Here is a 27,483-nt window from a genome sequence, read left to right as displayed (position 1 = left end):
TTACAAATACGCTCACCCAGGGGCGCAACAACAGGGGGGGGGGCAAGGGTATTTTGCCCCCCCCCCTTCTGAAACCTTGAAGTGGGGGCAAATTGGGGCATAGAAAGTGCTGTGTAATCAATTTTTAGATAATAAAACTGCTTAAATAGCACCATTTTCCACCTTGAAATACAAATTTTCCCGGGGGAAGACCCCTGGACCCCCCGCTTCAATAGGGGATCGATGATTTTTTACAAAAAGGTATATTGACCCCCCTTTGGAAATTTAGTTGTTGCGCCCTTGCACTCACCTAAACGAACCATTTATTTTGTTATATTTACAGTCATCTTGACGACCTAAAACATACCCTCCCAGAACTAAATCAATAAAAAAAATTGATTTTTGCAATAATATGAGTAATTCAAAAACATTTTTATGTCTAACATATTGAAATTTTAATTTTAGTTACAATCACCAACACGTGCTTAAACCTTCCCTCCAGGGGAAAAAAAATACTAACGAAGTTTTGCGGGAATGTTATTTTATTTAACACGTCTAATTGAACCTTTTTTTTTAATTTGACAACAACAAAAATGGCGAATTATTTATGGATCTTTACTCGTGGGTCAGTGAATATTAGATTTCTGAAAGGAAATAGTGACGTAAGGGGTCATCGGGACTTCTATGTGGCCTCGGCACTCATTTCTAGTTAGGAATTGAATCTATCAAGAAATATAGTCGCATACACTGTTAAAAATTTTGACCTTAAGTTTACGAATAACGCTGGTTAAAAATAATGCAGGGATCTTCGTACATTTATCGTTATCTTTGTATATTAACAAAAACTAAGTTTACTTTATTAGAACATAAATCCACATGAATAATCATAGTATATAAGCAAAACATCCAAAAACTGGTAAATATGACTTGCAAAAACACATTTATTTTTTCCACGTGTTTGTTTAACCTGTTTATATGTAAAGAGAAAAAAAAATCGAAATAAGACGTTGTTTCTACAAAGACAGTATTCTGAAATTACGCAGAACTCCGTTTATTTGAGGTAAATTCTTCGTTGATAAGTCCGTTAATTTACTGTAATTTTAAAAGTGTAGCCGAGGCTAGAGTTTTGATAATAGGTAGTCCTTTTTTTTAAAAGTTTTTCTCCAGTAAAGTTGGTAAATTCATTATGACCTTAATAGTAAGGCCTTTTGTTGCTTGGGTTGGTTCCAAATAGAAAAAAAAAATGCTGAGTAAAAACCGACCATAAAATTAGTTGAGTCCCCAAATTAAATTTGTAACTCCAAAACTGCTACAAATCTTAACGAATCCACAGCAACTTCCTTTGATCGGTGACAAATGTCAAATAAAAAATACGTGTACGTGAATAAACTAATGTTTATGAACAAAAACAATTGTTTTTAAATAAGTTACCCAAAGCATATAAAAAAGGAGAAAAAACAGTCTTCTTAAAGTATGGGACGGAACGAAAGTACAGAAACTGCCACCGATATTTACACATAGGATATGTCCAAAATCTCGCACAAAAAAAATATTGGGCAATTATTATGTGGCGAACAAACTAAGTACAAAGCATTAACGGAAATAATCCATTAGTTCCTATTTGTTGTCAAAATAGGCAGTGAATAATGTGAATTTTAACATTGATTGATGCATAAATGTGGGCAGATTTGCAAACGACACATTCCCTAGTGGCGCAATCGGTTAGCGCACGGTACTTATAAGACAGTGTCCAAGCTATGCCGGGGTTGTGAGTTCGAGCCTCACCTGGGGAACATAATTTTATTATTTAGAGTGGAAGTATTGATTCCCTAGCCTCTTACGATCCAAATCACAGTCTCACTGCTGTCACAATAGAAAGCCAATAAATTTTACAAAAAAAAATGTTATGGATTGCTTTGATGACGCGTATAACCCCCTGATAGACCTAACTGCCTACTGTATTTTTTATGCTACTTAAATGAGCTTCATAGAAGGTTCGTAGAGTTATTCACTAGGAGTTACCACCATTCTCAACGCTCACTCATCACATCTTTTGGAACCAAATATGTCATACAAATATGGCCCCATTCACCATATTTACACAGTAATTCGAAAAAAAAAATGATGCACACAATGACAACCAATTATGAGATAAAGACAGTGATGTATCATCAAACCGTATTGTTTATCCACTGTTAAAAAATTTCATCTAAAATTTATGAAGAACGCTGGTTACCAATTATCCAGGGATATTCGTAAATTTACGGGCTATCTTCGTAAGTTCACTTACTTTAAACACGAAACCAAAAGGAATATATTTTGTATATTAACAAAACATTCAGAAACTGTCTAAAACAAGAATACTTTTATTTTGTCCAATTGAGTGTTTACCTTTGTTTATAACGAAACATACGACTTGGAAGTATAAATACGATGTAGTTTCTACGAAGGTTCAGTTATTTGAAATTACGAAGAATTCTTCGTTTATTTGAGTTAAATTCTTAATAAAAAATTTACTGTAATTTCTGAAAGTGCATCAGAGCATTAAAAATACGGTTCAAGAGATTACTAAGATGTTCAAAATTCTTTCTTCTGCTGTCGTACACTGGGCCGGTATTCTTATGTTGCAAATGACCGTAACGCAGCCCCGTTACGTAGCCAAAATGTTAATGTGTGGACGGAACGCGTCATAACTTGACACGAAGATACCCAACAGGCTCGATAAGTCATTTGCCGGTCTTTCGCCGGCACATCAAAGGAAGTCACGGCTCGACGAAAGAACAAGTGTGCACGGGTGGCGTGTCATTCGTCTTCATTCTCTGGCCCAATTCAACACAGCGTCGGATGCCTTCTCGTAAAGTTCTTGTAAATTCCACTCAGTACCAGAAACTTTAAATCAGTCAACAAACTCGATCTACCGTACAGCTCCCTACAGTAAATTTACGGACTTTTCAAAGAAGAATCAACCTTAAATAAACGGAGAGTTCTTTGTAATTTAAAATAACTGGATCATTTTAGAAACTACGCCGTGTTTCGACTTCCGAGTAGGTAAGGTAAACACACACGTGAACAAAATAAGTGTGTTCTTGCTGTAGACTTAACCAGTTTTTGAAAGTTTTGTTTATATAGGTACCACCATAAATTTTTTTGTGGATTAATGTTCAAAGTAAGTGAACTCAGTAAATTTACGAATAAAGCCGCAAAATTATTAAGATCCTTGGATAATTTGTAAACAACTTTTTTTTCTCGTAAATCGAAGGTGACCATTTTCAAAAGTGTACTTGTAAATAAGTTTGACATCCCCCAACGAGATGACTTTCTCTTCTTTCTTCTTTTAAGCGAGAGGTGTATAAAAATGAATACGGCCGCTGCAAGTTGATCTGCACTCACTGTTACTGATAAACTGACCTTCTGGTGTATCTATGGTACGTAACATTTGTTTTTGATACGGATACGCTGTAACGGATGGATGACGTGGTGGGAATTCCAACATCGTTGCACCGTGTCGTGTCATAGGGTTATACGTAGCGACGGCACGCAACGGATGCAACATAAGGAAACCCACCTTTATATACCGCCCGTGTTGCTCCACGGAGCTGAACACGACTGTCTCTGATTACTGTAGAGGCATGCATGACACGTGTTTGTGTAATGCTTTGGTAAATTATATCCTCGATCCATACCCATTCCAGTTCATTGTAAGGCACTTATAATTTGTTCGAACTACTGCGTCAATATTGGTACCAGGACCTACATTTATATAACATATTTTGCTTACGATGTGTGTGGCGGTAAATTTTCGTAAATCATCCTGTATTCGTGCAAAAGGTAACAAACTGATATCTCCAGAATTATAAAAGGGTTTCTAACCATTTGCAAACCATTTTGGTGGTCACGAAATACGAGTCTAATACGAAAGGTGTTTAAAGCATAAATAAGTTGTTCTCCTTGTCCTAAACTGAAACCTCTCAAGCATTCAATTAACTTCACACTATGAACCACTGGCGGATCCAGAAGGGGGGGGGGGGGCATAGCGGCATGGCCCTCCCCTGAACCCGGAATATACATATATATATATATAATTTTCTCCTAATTCCTTACCAGAGTTTCTCCAAACTTACATAAGTGTTATTTTACTGCAGTGCTATAGATAACAGGACGTTTTAAAACTACAAATAAAACCAAATAAATATTTTTAAATTCTAAATGTGCGAATATTGTATTAGAAAGTTTAATTTGGCCCTCCCCTGACCTTCTTTCTGGATCCGCCCTTGCTATGAACTGAAGTACCAGCTTGGATATGAAGGTGAGATAGAAAACAAGTGATGCATTGCAGATGCGCTAGTGTACAAACAATTTAAATTATTTCATAAAATTCCAATTATATGGGTTTGGAATTACATAATATTACGGCTGCATGGTTTACACAAACCGTATATCCCTGTCATTAACATAGTCAATATTAAAAAAAATGGGCGGATTAACTCTGACAGCCTTAATCATAAGTTTTATTTTGCTTTGAGCCAGATAAAGAAATAAGTGATTCAGAAAGTAATATTATAGCCTTAACAATAGGTACACAGTTATGGTCTTGGAGTGATACATAGATAATTTGAAGTAAAAAAAATTGAAACTTGATACTCTTACTAAGAGGTTCATTTTAAGATACCATGCTTAGTGAACAAAATCACATCCTTATAATAATTGTGCTCTTGAAGTCTACTCTGGTGTTTGATGTTTTGAGCAATATGATAATTCAGTGGAAAAAAGACATTAACGAGTTTAAGAAGCGAGTAATTTGCAGGAATACTCTCAAACCTGTGTATCCTGGAAGGCAGGTGCACTCGTATCCATTGACGCCATCAACGCAGGTAGAATTATTCATGCAAGGATTTGAACCACACTCGTCCATGTTCTCCTCGCATCTTTCACCTGCAGAAAATAACATAAGTTTTAACAGAACATATATATTTAAAAACATAGGAATCAACTTTTTATGTTTTGATGTAGCAAAAATATTTTATTTAACGTCACTTTTATGAGAAATTCTTGTCAATATCTTAGGTTAAAAGGTAACTTCACCAGAATCTTATACATAGTCGTGCTTATGATCATGCAAACAAATATATGAATATTACCACATACGTTTTTCTTACTTAAAATTTATAAGTATGAGTACAATTATGTAAATATACGAAAGTAGCGTGCTCAGTAGTTTGTGCAATCGTATGCCCATTTTCAGAGGCAATGGGTTGAGTTCGTCTTTCGGAAATTTTTAAATATATACCTCAAATAGTTTTCTGTGTAGTTTTATGTTACCTATTCATCTTATGCACTTTGAAATAATTAACAATAGTAGTATATAAATGTATGACCGGCGGCAGGTAACAGGGTGAGGTGTCAAGGTGTTGGCCGCCATCTTGAATTCTAACGTCACTGCGGCCATCTTGGATGAACTTGACCTTTGACCTTCAACTTTAACTTCAAAATTTGCCAAAAATCGTCCGCCATCTTGGAAATTCGTAATTTTCAACCTAAAAATCGAAAAAAAATATTTTATAAAAAATTTATTTAAAAAATTTCAAAATGACGTATTTTTTTTAAAAAAAAGTTTTAGTTATTTTAATTTTAATTTTAATTTTTTTATTAACTTTAAGATTGTTCCCGTAAATTCGTATAATAATTACGGATTTTCAACATGGCAGCCATAACGAAAATTGCAACGATGACGTCCCAATTAAAAAAGGCGGCCATTACATCCTAATTGTCGAGGTCATGACCTCTGCAGCTTATGGCGGCTTGCTTTTAGGACACATCAAGCCACTGACATTAAAACTGGACTTTTCCCTCAAAATTGAAATTTTTCCCTTAAAATAGGTTTATTTTGATTTTTCTGATTTTTTTATGGATTTTTTGAGATATTTGGTGATCCCCCCCCCCCTCCCAAACAGGAAATATTGACGAATTTTGACGAATTTCGGGAAAATTTGGGCAAATTTTGAGTAAATTTTGGCCAGTTTTTGAAACAATTGAAGTTAAATTCAAGGTCAAAGGTCTAGTTCATCCAAGATGGCCACCGTGACGTCATAATCCATAATGGTTGGCGACACCTGGACACCTCACCCTGAACCCTGCTGCCGGACATAATTCTATATACTACTAACAGTATTTATAAAGACAAATAACAACGGTGCACAATTATACTTAAATCTTATAGCTTTTAGAATTAACTCTGCTGAAATTCATGACGTATCTCAAGCAGATTATTGCTTCAAGAAGCAATCGTAATATTTATTAATAATATCACTGCCCGTGTGCTGGCATCATATCAAGAAAAGTAATTCCCTGACTTAAATTCTTACAATGAAGTTTTTTTTTTTTTTAAAGCAGGAGGTACTTCTGTAATTGTTTAGTTTTAGTTTACGTACATTACAAGACGATTTAGCACTAACACAATATTTTCATATTTCCAATAATGCAACATTTTCTCCTTGCTGGATGTATGTGTCCAGTACATAAAACTCGTGGCAATATTATTTATGCGTGAAAGTAGATCACGGGCGGAGCTCCCGGACAAAGTTCATTTAAGGAGGAGATATAGGAATCAAAAGACCCCATTTGGTTTCAACGGCTCTGTGGCTATGACCAATTGATTTCGTTTGATTTTCTATAAGTCGTATTCGTCAAAAAATAGTTGGCCGTTATAAATTAATGAAATGGCTTGAATCAAATAAATACTGGTGGCTTCAAACAATTTACCCTGTTCAGTTTTGTGTTAAAATGATTTGTGTGAAACAACTACAACATAACTTAAAATACTGTTAATAGACAATACGTTATGGTATTTAAAAATCTCCTAATGTGTGATCCATGCTTTAAAGGGGATTAAGCCCTGCCATCCTGGATTTTGCTACAATTCTAATTTTGAAATATTTATCCAAATTTTCGGCATGCCAGAAATAAATCAGGTATCCCAGACCTTCTATACCTTGTTGCAACACCATAGTTACTAAATGGCTGTAATCTGTAAGCACTGCGAGATAAGTATATATCATGATAACCACACCAGATCACAAGTGTTGACTTCAAAAAGTAGCAAAAGCTCAGTCTTATGCCGTGTCAAATAAAAAAATTGGTTGTCTGTAAAGTCGGTTTACGGACGACAGTTTAACGTGACGTCGTAACAATACATTGATGAAATGATTGCATACTTTTATGAATAAAAATGAATGATTTTTATTGAATTATCACTATTTTGTATGGATACAAAGAAGGAGTGAAAATAAATCTACAATTTAATTGATAAATTTACTTTTATTTGCACTCATTAATTCAAATATGTTTATTACTTTAACGAAGAGATTATTTTAACTATAACTTTTATACATGTTTGCAATTTAACTTCTTCCAATCTGTGTTATTATTTTAAGGATAGGACGATGATAGGAAAAGTAGGGAACGAATGTGTGTGTTTCAAGTTTAATGTGCCTCGAAAAAGTCAAATCGATGGTTGTTCCAATCGAGTGGAAGAGAGATAGATGCGGCGCAAGCGTACAATGAGCGCAACGGGACACAGCGTAACGGGAAAATGTGCGTAACGGGACACTTTTTCGTGCGTGCAGCCGGCGTTCATCGATTTATTAGACGTTATCACGTCAAAAAAAAAACAGCATTGAAGCTTCATCGGAAGCGGTGCCAAAAGTGTTTGAACTACCAAGACGGCGAGGCCTGATCCTCGTGGAACGCAGGCGGATGCGCAACGGTGAACGATGAATCGTCGCACCTGTGAAGCCGTCCGGACAGGAGCAGTTGAAGGCGGCGACTCCGTCCGCGCACGTGCCGCCGTTGAGGCAGGGCGAGGACCAGCACTCGTCCCAGTTGGTCTGGCACTGCAGGCCCGTGTAGCCGTCGACGCAGTAGCACGTGTACGAGCTGCGGCACGACACACGAGCTCAGACGGCAGTGCAGCCTGGCACACGGCCGGCTCTGGCTGGCAGCCCAGCGGGACCCTCGAGGGCCACGCCTGCCCGGGCGCGGAGCTCCGGGAGAAACAACAACGCCATTTCCGAAACTACTCAACATATCCCACTGGAGTTCGTTTACGATAAGCTTTCAATGATTCGCCGAGGGCTGATAAGTAGAAACCGGAAAAATTCGCGGATTCATTTCACGATATGTTAGAATCCAAACAACTGTACCTTTATATTGTTTCTGTGATTGGCTTACAGTTTATCTGAAGGACTTTGAGCCAATGGAAAACCTTCAACCAAAAAAGTATCGAATCGCAAGCGTCCCAGTCGATAGGTGTCACGAGTCAATAGCCAATGAGCAGGTGGCATTTGCCTGAGTATGTAGGGGGTTGTGTAGTCTATCCTAGAGGTCATCGAAAGCGCGACTTTTTCCGGTCTCTACTGATAAGTAGAGACCGGAAAAATTCGCGGATTCATTTCGTGATAGGCTGAAATTCAAACATGTGTACAATTCTGCTGGTTCTGCTATTGGCTCTCAGTTAAACTGGAGCTCTCTGGGCCAATGAGAGACTATCGACCAAAGAAGCGTCGAATCACAAGCTACCCAGTGGAGACGCTTCACAATTTAGTACCCAATGAACACGCGTGTTTACTTGAGAAATGCAGAGGATAATGGAGGCTATCCTAGAGGTCATTGAATCCGCGAATTTTTCCGGTCCCTACTGATAAGTAGAGACCTGTAAAATTCGCGGTTTCGATGGCGTTCAGGATGGACTGCACATACCCCTGTATACACTCGGGCAAATAACGCAAGTTCATCGGCTGCCGACTTGTAAGTCGTCTCAGCTGGTTTGTCCTGTGATTCAATCCTTCTTTGGTTGAGGGTTTTTATAACTGGTTGAGATTCGTCCAGACGAACAGTAAGCCAATAGAAAAATTATCTAAGAGGTATATGTGTTTGAATTCTAGCCTATCACCGAATGAATCCGCGAATTTTGCAGGTCTCTACTGATAAGTAGTTTTGTTTCAGGGTTGAGTTTTTAAACTGTACTTTTAGAAGAGTGAAAATTACTAAAAGGAGTGTTTTCAGAGTAATATTTAGGCATAAAACGTCACTGGCGTAGCCATATTTGCTTGGCAAGTTGGATGACTCGATTTTCCAATACAATATTTTGAATATAGGACGGGTTATAAAACAAGTAGGATATTAGGTGCAATCGGCTGGGGAAAGCTGGGAGCTAGGTTGAACAGAGGGCTGTATCGAGGAAGGAGGGATCATGAGTGGAAGATTCAGAGGGAATGGAGACGGACAGAGAGAGGAAGACAGGTATTCCTTGTGAGGACGGGGCGAGATTCGAACGTGCTTGAGGGGAGGACACTGGATCTGGGAGGAGGGAAGGACTTACGAAAGAGGCTCCAGAGGGGGGAGGAGGGAAGGTAGTTGGGGGGTGGGAATTCCTTGCCACCGGGCGGATGCCCAATTGCAGGTGTAAAAAAAAATATATTAATAAAAATTCAAAATCATGCCTAGTGGAACTGGAAATTACATCCGTTTCCGTCGCAACGAACCTTTAAAATGGCGAAGAATACATATACGGTTAAAGGGTTATAAAAGTAAATTAACTAAAATAATTTTAATAAGAATTTTCGATTGAATATAATTTATTTTTAAAAAGAAAATTATTTTTCCTTAACTTTAATAAATCACTAAATATTTAGCTTATTATACAACGAATATTACTGTGTGTTAAATTTATACCTACATGTTCAAAAAATTTAAAACTGCACAAATAATAGCATAAGTGTCAAAATTCCATTTCGCACTGTGATTCATTATATAATTTCAAAATGAGATTATAATTGACAACTTTGAGTTAGTTCTGACCAAAATTAAACTTTTATAATGGGTTGTGATTTAAAACATATTTGAGGTTATGTGTACAAATTTATATATATATATATATATATATATATATATATATATATATATATATATATATTCGCCGATACAAGAACAAAGGTGCTGCTATACTTAAGGTAGGACTCGAACACATGACCCTTACCACAATAGTAACTGTCACTTAGTGTATGCTATCTCCTTTCTCATCTCTCGTGCTGGTTGATGTGATTTTTTAATTCATAGTATCTGGAACCTTGACTCTTCTATAATGAGTCAATTTAATAAATTCTGTACTGCCTGTAATCGGACCAATGATGCAAATATATCGAATTTGGCCCCTCTGGATTCTTTGAGGAAAAAAATTAGAAATTTTTCCTCTAAAAGAAAATATTCATCCGAAATATGGAATTTTTTTAGTCATTTTGAGCATTTTTGAGTCGGTTTTGAGGATATTTGTGGAAATGTGACGCCAAAATGGCCACCGTAAAGTCGCAATCCAAGATGACGGCCGGGCTCTTGGTTCCTCAACTGAGCTAAGACTAGTCAAGCTATACTAAAGATATATTTTGAAATATATCTTTAAACAAAATTGCAGATAATTTTTAGTCCTCTTGTTGGTAGAACCATTATTTTAACGGCACATCATTAGACGATTTACAAACGTAGTCCTACCTACTACGACACAGCGAGCACATTATCGTTGTACGAGCTAAACGTAGAAAGAGTTTTTCACACCAATCACAACCAATGAATATTAATTAATTAAATTAATTGGGCTGCTAAATACTCTGCGAGCGGCTTTCAATCTAAGCTATTACAAACAACTCCAAACCCATTTATGGTTTACCCGGTGTTAGAACCGGGGCTCGCACCGAAATTGTCTTTTAAACCAACTGAGATGATATACGAAAATTGCTATGTACCCTATAAGAAGAAACTTTACAAACGTGGGCAACCGCAACTGATTGTAATCAGCTACCTCATCTTAGACAAGATGTTAACCCCCAATACATATAATAAAAAAATCGATGCGTGGCCATCACATGCGTCAGAAGAAAAAATTATCATTTTTAAAATCTACCTGAATCATAAAATAAACTAAACAATATGGTACAGAATGGAGATTCACATTAAGGGGCCCGCCTCGTCAGGGGTGTATGTGTGTTAGTGAGGCGGGATGATTAGCGCTACGCTCGCTGGTGCTTCCAGCGCGGTATAGCCTCTAAGCGCAAGTCTCTGAACTGGCGCGCAGTCTTCTCGTCGGCACAGGATAACTGTGAAATTTGAGCGGTGACCGTAACATTATATGGCGGATAAATGAAGATAAAGGTGTTATGCAAGCCCCTTAAGTGCTTTCAAGAATCTGTAGGCCTACTGATTGTTTTATGTCTAAAAATTACTCTGGAAACACGCGTTTTAGGCATTTTAACGCTTCTAAAAATACAGTTTAAAAACTTAATCCGAAATTAAAAGTACTTTTCGGCCCTCAACGAACTCTTAAATGCTATTCATAAATAGGCCCCACTCGAATATCTTGAGTAGTTTAGAAATCACGTTGTTTTTCCTGAAGCTCTGCACACCGTATGTGTGCCCGGGTAGGTGGGCCCCTTAACGGTTCCCAGTAAAATCGAACATGACGATGCTAAATCTGCAAAGAGTCTTGCAGTTGTCTGACTTTATTACGTTATTCCCTCTCCCCTTGAATGCCATCTAGAGCCCCACTCCTGAGCGTTGTACCTTTCGTTACTCTCAGATCAGCCATCACCCCGGCCATAATGAAGATTTCCTTATTGTTTGACATGTAATATATTTATCTGAATGCATGTTTCTCGCCAAGAGTGACCTGGGTCGTGGAAGACGGCGATGAACTGTCGTGCGTGAGGGCCTACCTGTTGGTGTCGTCCATGCAGATGCCATAGAGACACGGGTTGCTGATGCATGCAAACCCGGCGGCGGCGAGGTGCAGCGCCGTCCAGATGGCACCTGCGGCCACCAACAGATGTCTGCTACACGACCTCATGGGACATCTTCGTCGCTCGCCGCCCTGCGCACGTGTGCGACGACCGTACAGCTGGACCGCTGGAAGACTGCAAGCTCAACCTTGTTTTCCTGTGCCTGCTACACTGCCATCCATGAGTTCACAAATGAAGTAACGTGATAGAAAGTGCGTGACGATAGAATGTATTGAAAAATAACTTTTTTTTTTAATTTTAAGTTCGAACTCACAGATTAGCAATTGATACAAATGGAGGGAGCATTAGCCGTGTCAGACGAGAAGCATTCCACCCCCCCCCCCCCCACTTTTTTTTTTCTGATCTTCATATACCAATATGGCGGATGTTTGTTTATATTTTTATCAGCTGTTCTAGTCTGCTTTTATTAACGACTGTATTTAATGCTGTTCGGAAGAATATTAGATCAAAATATTACTGGTTAAAATGTTTATATATATTAAAAGTCTGAAACGAATTTCCATCATACAAATGTAATGATATGAGTTGATGACATACATCTCCAATTTAAACTCCAATACAGGTACAGCTGATACATTTGTAAACAAACGGCCGCCATGTTGGTATGTGCAGTGCACTGAAATCCCCCTCCCTTTTTGGCTTCACCTCCCTCGTCTAAAATCGGACCTTATGCTCCATCTGAATATTTACCTAATCTCTGCTCGAACTGAGGCACCGTATACATTTAATTATTATTTTTTATTATTTAACTTTTAATTATAAATATTAACACTATATGAATTCACAAAACCACTAGATAGCTATAGTATCGCTATCGTATCGATTCAAAACTCTACTTGGGTACATATCGGGCTATTTGAGATGCTACCCGCTGTACGTATGTTCAGCAGCCAGCTACTCGTATGCACATGAGTGGTTGCCATGGAAACACTTAGCCTTCGCACGGACTATTAGGCCGGGTTTATGAACTTCGCTAGAGACGCAACAGCGCAAGGACGTATAAAGAACCAACGCTAATTTAGTTATTATAATGAATTCTTATGTATGATGAAGATTTACGTAAGAAACACTGTTTGATTACACAGTGTTAAAAATTTTTACCTTCTATTTATGAACAACTCTGGTTACAAATTATCGAGGTATCTTTGTAAATTTACGGCTATTCTCGTAAATTTAAGGTTATGATTCTATAAGAATATCCTCGGTATATTAGCAAAACGTTAAAAAACTGGTTAAGTTTACATCAAGAACACTCTTGTTCTATCCACTTGAATGTTTTCCTTTGTTTTGAAAAAAATATTCAACGGGGAAGTCATAATAGGGCGTAGTTTCTACGAAGATTCAGTTATTTTAAATTATGATCTCTTCGTTCATTTAAGTTAAACTCATCGTTGAAAATTCCGTAAATTTACTGTAATTTCTAACAATGCATTTTAAAGTTTCATTAACTTTATTTAATTATCTAATTCAGTTTTATTTGTTAATTATTTTAAATATTGTGCTTGTCCGCGCTGTCTCTAGACTCTGCAAGTCCTCGTCCTGCGCTTTGTGTTTGTGTTACATATTTGTGTTATCCTGTGTAAGTTAGTGCAATGTTTTTGTTTCGTCTGCATTTGTGGCTTTTTTTTTAAAGTGAGTGTTGACAGGCACTAAAATTCTAAAAATAATTTAAAGCAATTATGATTAATATTGGTCAACAGCTATACGCCAATTGTCCGAACTTAGAGATAACATTGACTTATTTTTAAAGAGCCTATGCTTATAAATTCGATATTCCCTAATTGTGATATTCTCGGAGAGGCCGATATACAGAATGGAAAAGGTTAGATTCCCCACATTAAATTAAAATTATGAATTTGTCAGGTCATCTGTAATAATTAATTTGGATTTTCTCCCCTGTGGTTGTTTATAAATACCGTTTTCGATAAATAATCTTGTAAAAGATCGATAAACTGAATTTTTACTAACACAAGAAAATAACGGCCGTGTTTATTAAAAAAAAGCACGGAAGTCAAAAAAGATGCCACCAACACTACAACTTCAAACAGTAAAACCGTAGGAATAAATTTATTTTCGGGCTTCTTTTTAAATTCGTGATATCACGAAAACGTGTGAAATTCTCAATAATTTGATTAAGAAGCGCTGTTTGTTTACACAATGCGAATATTTAAGTTAATACGCTGTGCATGCAATAAAAAGATTATCATATTTTTCTATAATACATATAATGTACACATATTTCAAATTTGACAGAATAATTAACTTCAAATTTATAAGGTGTTTTTAGTCCTGAGTAAATTATAAACATGCATTTTAATATGTGATCTGGCGCTCCTTGAGTCTTAACGTTTCTTGGGTAGTTTATGAACCCTTTATTCTTTTAATTTCACAGACCAAGTTTCTTAAAGGGGAAACTGGGAATAGGTTATGTAACTTACGTGAGCAAAATAACCACGATGGGTAACAACTATGGCTGATCAAAACATTGACATCCCTCCGTGCACTGTAAATTTTGTTTTGTAAGTATAACAGTAATATCAATGCAAAATTTCTAATATCTGTAAATCTGTACAGTTACATGAGGACAACTGTATCACTAAAAAAAATAGTTTTCGCAGCAATACTGGTTTGGGATTCATACCCGGGCATTTACGCTTTGTGTTGTTCCAGTACTTCCAATCAGTGGCGTAGCCAGGATTTGTGTATGGGGTTAAGGTTCCTATCTACCTGCCTTTGAGGTTTCAAAAACATGTACATTGTTTTATGCAATTTCCAATAAAACTATTAGAGCAACAGCTCTTAATTTTTTTATCCGACAAGTAAAATGAATTCTTTCTGGAAGCATATTTTTACATTTTCTAATTTCGTGATGTAATTTACTAAAATTAATTGCTCAAAACAAGCAATTTGATGCCTGAATTCCCGGTTACTTATCTAAAATTTGTGAAATATGAAACAATAAAACTAAAGACGACATTGTTATGATCAAAATGATAGTATAAAAGTGTAGGGTCACCGCTTTGAATTTTAAAATATTCGTTTACGAAAATTTGATATTTTGGTGTTCTTTGTGTCTGACTCGTGCTGCCTGGCGGGAGAGACGCGTCAAGCTCGAGGCGTGGTCTAGAAGGGAGGGGATGGCGTGGTCTGCAGGGCCAGGCGGCGCTGGAGGGGTGGTTCTGACCTTGAACATTGCCGCGAGAGATAACTGTAAGCTGATTCTTCCCTACTCGCAGCAGCAGCTTGTGTTTCCTGCCGTTGTATTCTGTACTTTGATGTTTGAGATACCTCAAACCATTCCGCACACGAGAATGTGGATGTTTGTAGAGGAAAACACTCCTAAATAATTATGTAATGTATGTCTAGTATTCCACTAAATTGCTATCCAACATAAAGTGAATATGAAGTATATAAACGCATGAGTTAATAGTGATTATATTAAATTGGTTAGAGAACTATAGCAGAAATATTATTAGAAGTAAGTAAAGGCTCCGGTTATTAGTCATCAGTAGAGCCACGGAATTTTCGCGCATTCATTTAGTCGCAAGCTTGAATGCAAACCTCCACACTGTCGCACTGTGTTCATGATTGGACCGCAGTTATCTGGACACGCCCCTCTACGACCGTGAGCCAACGATGTCCAGCTAGGAGAGAAGTAAACGAATCAGGTAGTGCCAAATAACAAGGATAAAAATGTTCTCGCTAAGAAATCAACCAATGGGAAAGTAAACATGGGTCGAGCACACCTATAACTTTGAATTCTATCCTGAGGGCAGAGGAATCCGCGAAATTTCCGGGACTTTAGTCATCAGCTTCATATATAAAGATGGAAGCGCATGTAGACAAAATAAAAGCAAAATCGGGCAAATTGTTTATGAGTGCAAGAAGGAAGAAGAAAAAAGGAACAGCCTTGATTGAATATCAGAAACAAAGGTATGTCGCATTTTTTTTGCATGGACTCAAATGGGGAACTAAATTTTTTACCAACCACCCTTTTTTTTTATTTTGCTCCTCTTCAAAGTGGGTTAGTAATAATAATTTTTCGTGTTTTCAGAAAATACAACAGACTTCAGGAAAATTCGCAAGACATTCTACCGCAAGCCAGTAGTACAGTGCACAGCGCAACTCATGTTTCGCACTCTGAAGTCGGTACAGTGATTGATACACCTCAATGTTCAGTACATGAAACGTGCGACATAGAGAACTCATGTCACGGCTTGAGCACCGGAGAAGTGTAAATAATAATAGTTTATTTTATTCAGCCATGAAAGATTTTTTCCTAACGTCCCCACTTCTGCGTACTGCAAATCGCTACCAGTACTTACCACCATATTTTTTTTGCACTACAATGTTTTTAATGTCATGTTGTAAGAAAAATTGAGTCTTATTCAAAAGATTAATTTTTAGTAACTTGCGCGTTTGGATGATATACGAATGCATACCATGTGTTTCTATATTTTTAATTAATTTTTACTACTTTGTTTCGTAAGTTATTACCGTAGTTTTTGGTTCCATGTTTCTTTCTCAATCCAGCTATTTTGACTTGTGAAAAAAATACAGTAACATGTTCGAAAAAACATTACCACCAATAAGTACAGTATTTTTGCTTGTTACCACTTGCTTCTTGAAAGAAATTTGCTCTCAACGAGTTCTAAATAACTGACGTGATTGGACAATTCCATGGTTACTTCTCTTGAGTTTTTAGTTCAGACTAAATTGAACTATTTGAAAATGAACCTTTGAAAAAATTAAAAACACTGCTTGTTACTAGAGTGGATAATGCATTGAATATTAGTAGTATTAAAATATTCGGGGAACAATTTATTAGAAAAATTGCCTAACAATTATTATCATGGTAAATTTCTGCCCTTGATATATTATTTGAATAGGTTTTAAATATAAAATAAAATTATTTTTGCCCTAACTCCCATAGTCTGCTAGGTGTGATTAATTGTTTTCCACATTACGTTATTTCACGTAACTGTAAATAGAAGCTAGTTTAACCTACAGTGCTTCACTGTGGCAGAGTGATAAAACATTCTTAACTTTGCAACTTATTTTTAAAATAAGTATTTGTAAATAACATTGAAAACATGTCATATATATATTTTAATTTGTGTTTATATCCGCTGATCTTTCGTTATGGGTAGGTTTGCAAATTTAGTATAGGAATGTGTAACATTTACAGGAAAATTCCAAAATCGTACACGTTACTTCAGTCAGTAATTCAGTCAGAGAGTGAAAACGGTATTTCCTACTGGAGCAGGCGGGTTGCTGATGATGTAATTATGGAAGACGAAATGGTCGATGGTGTAGAAGATGAAATGCTTGATGGTGTCGGCATAGGAGCAGTAAATGGAACAGTGCTCGTGGCGATGGAGGTATTTATTATCAGCAACAATAAAATAACTTGATACGTAGGCTTATAAATCTTTTATAACAAGGCCTTATGAAAATGTTTCTCGTGATATTTTAGGATGAAAATATTAGGTACGTCTCATGTTAGTTCTGTTTTGGATTGGCATTAGTTTTTGTAAGATTTTGTCTCAATGATTATCCCCCATGTGGTGGCGGGGTAGAATCCCACCATAGCCTGGTGGACTTGGCATATTACATATAATTGCCAACCTTTTTTCTTTTTTGTTTTAAAACACATTATTAAGTATTTCTCAAACCAAATAAAAACTGAAGTTGCAAAAATATAAGCTACTGTGCATACAGTCTTTCTACATAATCCGAGTTAGAATGTGGTTTGCTATAACCTTCTGCAATTAATTTCAGTCACTAAAAAAATTCAATGTTTTTGGACAGCTATTTTATTTTTTAAAGAACTGGAATTATCACTCGTAAATACTTGCAGTATACCTCCTCTGTTACTCAGGGCCGTTAGTACAATTAAAACCTCTACCGAAATCTGATGTAACCAAAAACCTGAAAGTTTTTTAGTATGCCAGAAATCTATTAAAACGCGCAATTTGTACCTCGTCAAAAACTTCAGGACATAATTCAAAATAAAGTATTTCATAATATTGATGCTATCTATAACATGCTCATAACCTACAATAGAATTCCAGTTCTTATAACAAATATGCTATCTTCTGACATTAAAAATAAATGAGTGTGCACATTGTAAAACTATGTAGTCTCAGATTAAACGGGACTTTTTATAGATAAACAATACCCCTTCATCGGTGCTACACCTGATGGCCTCATTGGAAGTAATACAATAGTGGAAACAAAGTGCCCTGAATCTGCATATGGAAAGGATCTAAGAGAAACCATGAAAGAAGGAAAACTGAAGTACCTGATGTTTTCGGATGATAAAATGAATTCTGTCGTTTTAAATAACAAACAAGAATATTTTTATTAAATACAAGGTCAGCTACATGTCACACAGAGAGATGTTTGTTTATTTGCTGTCTGGACATCTACCGAAAAGGAAATAACAATCACGTAGATCGAAAAAGATGACACATTCTGGGAAAACAAAATGAAAAATAAACTTGTCACATTTTATAAACACTGCATTTTGCCTGAATTGGTGGATCCGAGACACACGCGTAGCATGGAAAAACGAGACCCCATTTACATAACTGATGCTTTACTTCAAAATAAACAAGATAGGATGTTAAAATCATCCAAGAACACGCCTTCAAGTTCCCTACAACTGGTTCATATTGAAGTGAATCATTAACTTAGCTATACAGTCAACAGACTGATGTTAGGTTCATTTGGGATACAGGCTTGACAGCTCTGAACTTGAGCAGGACTGAGGTACTGAACGGAAAGTAAATGCAGAATTTTTTTTTGTTGCAATAACGATTCCTATCTCCTAATTAACAAATACTTACGACAAAATTACGGAACTAAATAATGCATTGCAATCTAACATGCATTCAGGGAAATGTTCGGCAGTGCTTGTGGACGATATGGTTTGACAACAGTGTAAGTTATGCTTTGTTATAGAGCAACCATCTATTTTTATATAAACTTCTAAGACGGAGGAACATGCGTGTTGGGGTGCTTTACGTCGCAAATGTCTTCTTTTTGTTAAAACAATTTTTTGTTAAATACTGTAGTTGTACAAATAAGTATTATGACTGTAAATTTAAATATATTTGTGTAATTTTTTATCGTAAAATTAACGACGAAATAATAACAGCAAGTGTTTGTATTTTGAGATACTACCTATAGAATCTAAAATACTTGGTTTAACAGTTTTATCATGTGAAATTATATGCTATGTAAGATTTTGTACATAACCTAGCTGAATGTTTTAAATTTGTCTATATCACTCGTTACCTGTCAACAAATTATTACAGCAGGCGTATGTATTTTATGATGCCATGGAATCTAACCACTTGCGTGAAATTGCCCTCATGTAAAAATATGTCTTCTATGAGATTGTATATACAAAATTGCGGATTGTCTTAAAGTTGTCTGTATCATTCCTGTCGACGAATTTACCACAAGTGTAGCCTATGTATTTTGAGATGTCATACAAATTAACCATTTGGTTTAGTGTTTTTCTCATGTGAAAGTATGTATTGTATATTATTGTGAATATAAATATATATAATATATATAATGTAGTGGTTGTTAAATCGGTCCACAGCTTACTGCTTCTCAGCCTTTCGTTTACAACTGATAAATTTTGGAAAATTTATGTACATATATATAAAAGTATATATATAAAATTTATCTTTAGAAATTAGGCAACAAAAATTCAAAATAAATAATTTACGTGTTATCTTATTTCCATTAAAATATTTATCACTATTCCAGAGTAAAAAGACTAGCAAGTTACTAATAACGCAGGTGAATTTTTTTCGTTTTGCCGCATAATGCCGGTTTCAGGGTACACAACGACATTCCGGCTGCTCTGGTGATACTGTGAGCAACACCTGTCCTTAACATGAATAAATAAAGGTAAAGCAGATGGAACAGGCAAAAAAAAAGTTTTGGAAGTGTGTCTTTTGCACGTCTTTTGCAAGGACCTACGTATATTTTCTAATAATATTTAATTTCCAGTAACCATAACAAAAAAATACCTGTAATGTCAGGAATTTATAACTTTACAGAGTAGAGTTAGATTACAATTACGGTCAATTTATGTATACGTTCTTAGCATGAAGTATTCAGTTTATATTTAAATTGCAGTTTATTTTTTGCGACAGAAATTGTGCGAGCGGGAAGCAATGTTTCAGAACTCTGCGTAGAAATGTCATACGATTGTGCTGGGACGAAAGCCAAACACAGGTACATTCACGGAACTGGTGGTGGATTCCCAAGGTTAGTAGAGGAAGGTTGCCTCGGTCCCGTAAGCGCTGTGTAGCCAGCCGGCCGAGGGTGGGTGACGTCACTAGCAGTCCCGCAGCTGCCTGCCCGTTATCTGTCCGCCGCGTCCGGCCACAGCAGCAAGTGTCGCGTCTTAAAATAAACTCATAGATCTAACACCTTGTTAACACTATTACAACGACCCTTCCATAATTGTTCCATTATATTTATACTCGGTCTAATACTGATATGGCTGCCATTATTATAAATATTACCCCCCCTCCCCACCAAAAAAAACGTAATAAAGTAAGTTAACACGCGAAAAACAGATTCCATTAATATGATAAGCACAAAAATTATTATGTACATAAAAAACCATTTCACATCACTGATGAGTACCTTGCAAGAAATACACCAAAAAAAAACAAGCATATGTGGAAACAATAAAATATCTCGGTACTCACCAAACATTGCAACCGTTACATATTTGGTTAGCTCATTGATCGTCCGTAGTTTCCGATGTCGGATTATTTCTTTACTCTTGGAAAATAAAAATTTAAAATTAAAAAAAAAAATCATTTAGTATTAAGTTTTTGAGAGATTGCTTTAACACACGTGTAACTTAAAAAAATTGTTTAGTTGATAATGCACCATATAAATAAAAATTCGGTCATCCTGATCAAAACTAGACCTAATAAAATATTCCGAATGTCACTTTAGAAGTCCGCTATTTAATGCAGCATACAAATTCAGGTCTTAAATGCCTAAGTACTTCATGTAACAATTTTTTTGTATTTTTTAATTTTTTTCCTCCCGTCGTCTGACATGGCACCAGAAGTTCTCTTGGTAGATTTTCGGGATTCTTCTGAAATACACTTCATCCTTATGAATGTTCTTTGAAGAACAAAGGCTCTGATAATTTTCTTTGGAATATTATTTAAGGAAGGAGCAATCTTATCCACCAATTTCGTCACGACGCCTGGGCCTTTTAGAAGTTCTTTACCATGATAATTTTGGAATTCACACTCAAGCTGCTTTGCTTGACGTAACCATAGTTCAGACGGTATACACAATCCCCCATAAGACAGATGCTTGACCCACGATGATTCAGTTGGTATTAGAGTATTCGCCTCATTGCTACTTTCTAAATAGGAGAACTCTGATTTGAGTTTTTTTGCCACCCAACCACAAAGGTATTCAAAAGCATTTTCTTCTAAATCGGTAGAAAATTTAAATTCTGTTTGTGTTGCAATGATATCATCCGCAGTTACGTTTCCTTCAGACTTGCCTTCTTCTTTAAGAAAATTTGTTTTTGATTTTTCAGTTTCACTTACTGAATCAAAAAGACCGCTAAGTTTAAGCACTTTGCTTGCCACAAATTCCGTGTCATCTGAAGCAGCGGTCGTATTTGTGTTCGTCCGTAGCACACCTTGGTTTTTCCCTAAAATTATCATCCTCAGGCGGTATAGTGCATCTAAAGGCGTGGGATGATCGTTTAATCCTCCACGGGTGCGAATCTGCGAAAACATATTTTCAATAATGTCTTGATTAATACGATGGGTCAATATGTAACTAATACCATGTGTCAGTTTTAGATCTCTGTAAAGAAGCTGTAATGATTTCGTAGACACAATGACACCTTTCTGGAAAAGTTGCATAGTTTTTTTCCCGCAGCAACGCAATTTACTTATTGTTTCAATCATTTTGTTTAAAATTTCGTCTTGAGCAGTTAATTCTTGGCCGTATGCTTTTCGGGATGGTTCGCCAATATTACGGGGTATATAACAGTTCATGGTGTCAAACCATTGGTCACACAGGAGAATAAAGTCTGCAGTTGCTTGTGCCACATTCTTGTCCATTCCGGGCATTTTAGTTTTCAAAGCGATAGCAGTGGTTCGTGACAATAATTCACTTGCTTTCCTTACATTCTGCCGCTGCGTTTTTTCCACCGATATATGTGTCTTTGTTAGTTTGTGGCATATTTTGAGATCTGAGGATTCTTCTGCATTTATAAGGGCTTCGACTGGTCCTTTATTAATGTGTATGTTACCAGGTAAATTGAACCCTGTATCCAAAAACCAATTCCTGATGAGTTTCAAAAGATGTGGCGGATCAGCAAACACATAAATTTTCTCGGTTTCTAAACTAGGTTGGTTAAAAAATGTCTTGTCTGTACTAATTCCCATTTCCTTCCATAGGCCTACATTTCCTCCCCCAAGATCACTTACTATGGCTTTCACCACGTATCCTGCACCACGAAGCTTATCAATAATTGACAGAAGAATATCTTTCGTCATTTTTGTGTCAAAATTTATGTAAAGTGGCTGCTTCCATTTAGAAAACAAGCCTCGAGCCATTACAACTTGCATGTATGAAAAAGGTCCGACAACTTCATCTTTTTTCACATCGTATTCCAGAGTTCTCTTTACTTTAACTTCGTCAAATTGCAGGACTGCTATGCGTTCTTTATCAATCAGTTTTGATCCGGCAACTTCAAGATACTGAAACATGTGCTGAAGTAGGCCCTCACGCATTTCCAAAGATGATGCCTACCTCTGAAGCGTGGATATACCTGGCAAAGGGATGTTCATTTTTTTCTTCAGAAAAAGATAGCAACGTTTACTTAGGTACCTTAATGTGAACGCCAAAGATATTTCTTCATTAGTCCACCTCACATGTTTCCTTATTCCAAGAAGCAACCCTATTTGATTTTTCGTAAACAACGACGACAGCACTTGGAAACATTTTTTTGATTCTTTAGAATCTTTTACATTCTTTCTCTTCAGGTTATTATTTTCTTTCTTTAATTTTTTAATATTTTTGGCGTCTGAGAGAAGTTTATTTTCTAAAAGTAATATTTTATGTTTCAGAATTTCATTTTCTTTTTTCAGATTTTCTTCTTTATTTTCAACCTTATTTCTAGCGTTGAGGCTGCTAGATTCAATTACACTTATTTCTTGCGGTTCTTTTATCAGCTCTGTTGCAATTATTTTGTTCTGTCTTGAATTGTACCGAGAATTACGTTCTACAGAATTTGTATCCTCCCTGTGAATATGATCCTTAGACAACAATTTTAGAGATGGTACAGCAGATTTCTTCAAAACTTTCTTCGGTTCAGTTTTTAACAGTTCAGCCTGTAGATCTCTTTCATAGTCCTCGACCATAAAATGATCTGAACAAACATAAGACGTATCAGGATTGAATTTATCTTGTCGTTTGCAGTGTTGCACCCATTGGCTTTTGAACACAATTTCTTTTGGAAATCTGTGGTATATGACGTTTTTTGTTTTTTCACGACGATTTTTACAAACAGCTACAGCACACCCAGTCATGGGCATTTTACCACACAGCAAACTAGTATTGAAGCTGCATTAATGTTATAAAATATTCGTTCAAACGCCGAACACTGCACAAGTTGACGTTTATCAGGCTAGGAAATAAAACTCTAAACACACACGCGCGGTACACATAAAGTAGTTGAATTCGTCGTGCACATGAAGATGAAACTAGAAGTACGCGTGTCATGAAATCGCCTCTATGACAGTGCGTCCAGTTTTGTCGGGACGGAAAGATAAATTTGTGAAAGCGAGCGCGTCTTGACTGGGGGACGGGACGGGAGCAAGGTCGAGGCGGTGGATTGCACGTGACGTCACTTCGCTGCCTGCGCAGAAAGATGCGCGCGCGTCTGAGGCAACCTCCCCTTCTACTAACCTTGGTGGATTCCAGCCTTCCTTCCTCCACGGCGCCTGCAGCCGACTGTCTGCGAGGGAGGGGGGGTAACGCGCCGTCATCCCCTCCCTAGCTACTGTAGATGCGCGGCGAGCCAAGAACTGTGACGCCCCCAGCTACAAACTCCGCCTCCAGGGCGCTCCGTTCAAGGTCATCGGGACAGATACCGAGTTCTCACGCGCAGTTTTCGGTTCTTAAATTTAAATATTGTAATTGTAAAATTTTTATTAATTTTAATATGAAATTTGTTTGAGTGATGAATAAGAAATTAATTAAAGATTTGGTGCTAAAAAGGGGGGGGGGGGGTTTGAACTCCTAACCCCCCCCCCCTCCTGGCTACGCCCCTGCTTCCAATAGTTCAAGTTATTTGTAAACCGTTCCCAAAATAACTTTTCAGTATTAATTGCGCATATAATAAGCATGATAGTACAAAATAAATTCAAATTGTTGAATATGTGATTATCTTTTCTATGGTTTAAAAAAACTATGCTTGACTGAAACAGAAATTAAAGTATAAAATGATGCGCCTATTTTTGTAAGAAATACTCATTATTATCTTGAAAAACGTATTTTTATATGCAAAAATAACCATAGTTGTATGTTGTACAAAGTTACAATATATTTATTGTGGTATTTATTACAAACTGATTTTTGGCAACTGGTTTCCAAATTAATCTTTTGTAAAATTACAGATTTTTTTTCCGAGTGGTGAAAAGAGGGTTCAGTTACTGGCTAAGATGAAACCCGGTTTTTTCCGCAAGTGGGAAACGTGGCAGATGTCGCCACGAACCAGCGGGTTTTATCGGGGTGTTCACGTTTCTTCCACCAATGCATGCTGCCGATGCGTAGTATTACAGTTGAAACCTCTTAAACCTCCAGTGAGCTCGAGATCGGTTAGTCATTTAACATTAGCTCAGTCAGTCATTTCATAAGCAAATCCAGACCACAACCTTAAAACATTAAATTTCTTTCTGATGTTTAAACTAGCCAAAATCGTAATTGGTGATAAATTTCAAGTTCATCATTCTGCTGCATTGTCCTCTGCTCTAAAAGTATTACACTCAGTATGCAGCAAAATCACGTAATCAAAGATATGATCTCTATTTAACATTTATTCGAGCAATAACGAGGATGTAGGTGTGCCCCAAAACGAAGTTAAACAAAATAACCGGTTATAATAATCTAATGCAAGCTTTCCATACCATTCAGCAAACATGTCGTGCCGGCAGAGAAACCGCGAACCAAGTAGCCAACTTTTTGTTCTTTGTCAAACTCGCTCACAATAAAACCCATTTTATGTCTAAAATTTATTAGAAAAAACCTTCGCTGTGTATACACGTTTCATGTTTTTGACAATCATATTGGCGTGAAGTCAATATAATGTTTGGCATAATGTATTTTCATCTCACGTGGAAATTTATTCCGGCCCTTTAAGATGGTAACGTAGGTGTATTGTATATGTGTGTCAACTAGTTATGAATCAACACTTGATCATTATACAACGGAAGCTAGGACGCTGTTCACTAACTTATACCACTTAACAACACTAGCCTTATCTTTAAACTTCTTTTAAAACACTATCTATAATTATGTATTCTCTAAGCAGTGTTAATGAAATACAGTTTAAGGTGAGAGGACTTGGCAACACAACATTTGAAATGCAGGTCACTAGGTTTTTAAGTAAAATTTAACATTACATAATTGCAAATAATTTGAAGGTTTCTTTTAGTTCATAAATTACTAAGCATTAAATTATAGTTTGCTTATTGTTAATTATTTTATACAGAGAGAAATAATCGTAACAAAATATTATTTTAATACTCATCTATCACTTTTTACCTAAGCTCATTAACATAATAAATATTTATTAAAACATTTAACGAGATACAACACAATATAACTTTGGTGGTATATATACACACACACACACACACACATATATATATACTAATATTATAAAGCTGAAGAGTTTGTTTGTTTGTTTGTTTGAACGCGCTAATTTCAGGAACCAATGGTCCGATTTGAAAAATTATTTCAGTGTTGGATACTACATTTATCGAGGAAGGCTATAGGCTATATTATATTATCATAAACATTAGGGATCCTTACTAAAAGTCAAATTTAGAATCAAATGCGTTGGAGGGGGTTATATACAACATGCAGTACACGTACGAAGTGTGTGTTGACAATGCCGCAGGCGCTAGAAGTTTATTTCCTATTGCCTATTAAATTTGTTGCCACACACTAGATGCCTTATCATTCTTAATTTTCCCATACAAGTAAAAAACACCCGTGTGATATTAACAACGAAGCAATCAGTACCCTCATAAGAGTTCAATTAGTATTTAAATACTTTTTATCACTTTAAATCGCAAACCTAAACTATTATTTTTTTTCCTCTCTCTCTGCGTTTAATTTATTTTTTATTGCCCTTTTTTTCAAGTATATATATTTTACAGACTTGAAACTTCACGGGAGCGCGTCGTTTGGCCTAAAATATTTGGCCTAAAACTGTTTCAGAACATTCACTTAGACGTTTGGCCTAAACGCATTGGCCTAAAGTCATTTGACCTAAACGTATTTGGCCTAAAGTCATTTGACCTTAAATTATTTCCTCTAAAGTCGTTTGGCATAAATAATTTAGCTTGAAGGTATTTGGCCTAAAACTGTTTTTAAAATAATTAACTCTGTTCTTTTAACAGGTACTTCAAGCAAATAGTAGAATGTTTTAGTTACTGCCAGCTATGATATATGTTGAGCTGTAGCGTTTATAGAGCAATAATTTACAACCATTTATTTAGACATACAAAAATTTCTAAAATGCACACAGAATTGCAGTTTACAAGATTATTATACTGTAAATAGCAAATTTGCTCACTAATATAAAACTTGTTTTGCGTTTGTAAAAAAAAAGCAATTTAAGTGATAGCATATTGGTAGAGATGATGGAAAATAGCATTTATAAATCAGACTCATAGCATTATGTTTTGAATTAAAGAATATATGTAAACTACTATAATTTAGTATACTAAACAATAAATTAAACAAAAAGCAAATATTTAACAAACAGTTGAGTCAGTTTTTGGAAGACCTTTTTTTTTTGCACAAATTCATTGTTATTTTTAAATACTATCCTACACTGTGTTTATATAGATTATTATTGTTTTGGTTACAAGAAAACACAAATTAATGTGAAATTACTAGTGCGTAAATAAAATACATTTTCGATAAATCTGAAAGAAATTATTTTCGAGATGCTTTGGGTTAAATTATAGCTGGCAGTTAATTATTGCACTGTCATTTGGATGAGACTTTTATTTCGCTTATCTGTTGTCTTTTATTCTTCCAATTATCGCTGTTACAGTGTGTGCACAACAGAACATTAGGATTACCGACATAAAGTAACAACATATATTTTCTGTGCCCTACAGTTGATAATGGCAACATGCATTTTAACAACCGCTACTTATGAAACATATATGTGTCTTACAAAGTAGCGCCAGTTTGTTCTCCATGTCACAACTGGTTCCCATTTACGTTTTAAATAATTTGTCGAGTTAAGCAAATAGTGCATGCACTTAGTATGACGAAAAATTGAAATACACAAAAAAATACTGGATGAGTGAAAGTTTTTTTTTTTTACAAGTTGGTGCAT

The 27,483-nt window shown here is 36.1% G+C and overlaps 1 protein-coding gene and 1 non-coding gene across 2 annotated transcripts in view; one reads left to right on the top strand and one right to left on the bottom strand.

Moving 5' to 3' along the window:
- LOC134528764 (protein eyes shut) overlaps positions 1-27,483 on the bottom strand; it is a 113,536-nt gene that overhangs the window by 75,970 nt on the left and 10,083 nt on the right. The window contains exons 2-4 of the mRNA XM_063362469.1: positions 11,739-11,893; positions 7,763-7,911; positions 4,798-4,911 (exon numbers count right to left, since the gene is read on the bottom strand). Coding sequence (XP_063218539.1) covers positions 4,798-4,911; positions 7,763-7,911; positions 11,739-11,869 — 394 coding nt within the window. The 5' untranslated portion in view covers positions 11,870-11,893. The remainder of the gene's footprint in view (positions 1-4,797; positions 4,912-7,762; positions 7,912-11,738; positions 11,894-27,483) is intronic.
- Trnai-uau (transfer RNA isoleucine (anticodon UAU)) lies at positions 1,683-1,772 on the top strand. The gene is given in 2 exon segments: positions 1,683-1,720; positions 1,737-1,772. It is a non-coding gene; the product is annotated as a tRNA-Ile (tRNA).

Source organism: Bacillus rossius, chromosome 1 (assembly GCF_032445375.1).
Source record: "Bacillus rossius redtenbacheri isolate Brsri chromosome 1, Brsri_v3, whole genome shotgun sequence".
NCBI classification, from domain to species: domain Eukaryota; kingdom Metazoa; phylum Arthropoda; class Insecta; order Phasmatodea; family Bacillidae; genus Bacillus; species Bacillus rossius.
This window is presented reverse-complemented; position numbering and strand designations above follow the sequence as displayed.